At 67.5% G+C, this 354-nt stretch overlaps 1 protein-coding gene across 1 annotated transcript in view; it reads left to right on the forward strand.

Annotated features, from left to right (window-relative positions):
- PHLDB1 (pleckstrin homology-like domain, family B, member 1) overlaps positions 1-354 on the forward strand; it is a 49,807-nt gene that overhangs the window by 25,877 nt on the left and 23,576 nt on the right. The window contains 1 exon segment of the mRNA XM_010830647.1: positions 223-353. Within this exon segment, the coding sequence (XP_010828949.1) occupies positions 223-353 (131 nt within the window).

Raw genomic sequence — 354 nt, forward strand, 5'->3', positions numbered from 1 at the left:
ATGGGGGGGTTGGGGATGGAGGTTCTCCTTTCTGCTGCTGCAGGCCGCGCTGCCCGGGAAAGCGGAAGGGCCGAGCGGAGGAAAGAGGGCAGGGTGGGGGCAGGGCCCCGCCTCCGTTTCCCCGGGTCCAGCCCCCAGAGCTCTCCCCTCTGTGGCCTGGCCTTCCAGGCACAGAGTGGGATCGTGAGCACTACCCGACCCCCTTTGTCACTGTCATTCAAGGAGGCCGAGGCCCTGGAGACGGAGACGAAGCTCTTTGAGGACTTGGAGTTCCAGCAGCTGGAGCGGGAGAGCCGCGTGGAGGAGGAGCGAGAGCTGGCGGGCCAGGGGCTGCTCCGGAGCAAGGCCGAACTG

Source organism: Bison bison, unplaced genomic scaffold (assembly GCF_000754665.1).
Source record: "Bison bison bison isolate TAMUID 2011002044 unplaced genomic scaffold, Bison_UMD1.0 scf7180017864518, whole genome shotgun sequence".
NCBI lineage: Eukaryota > Metazoa > Chordata > Mammalia > Artiodactyla > Bovidae > Bison > Bison bison.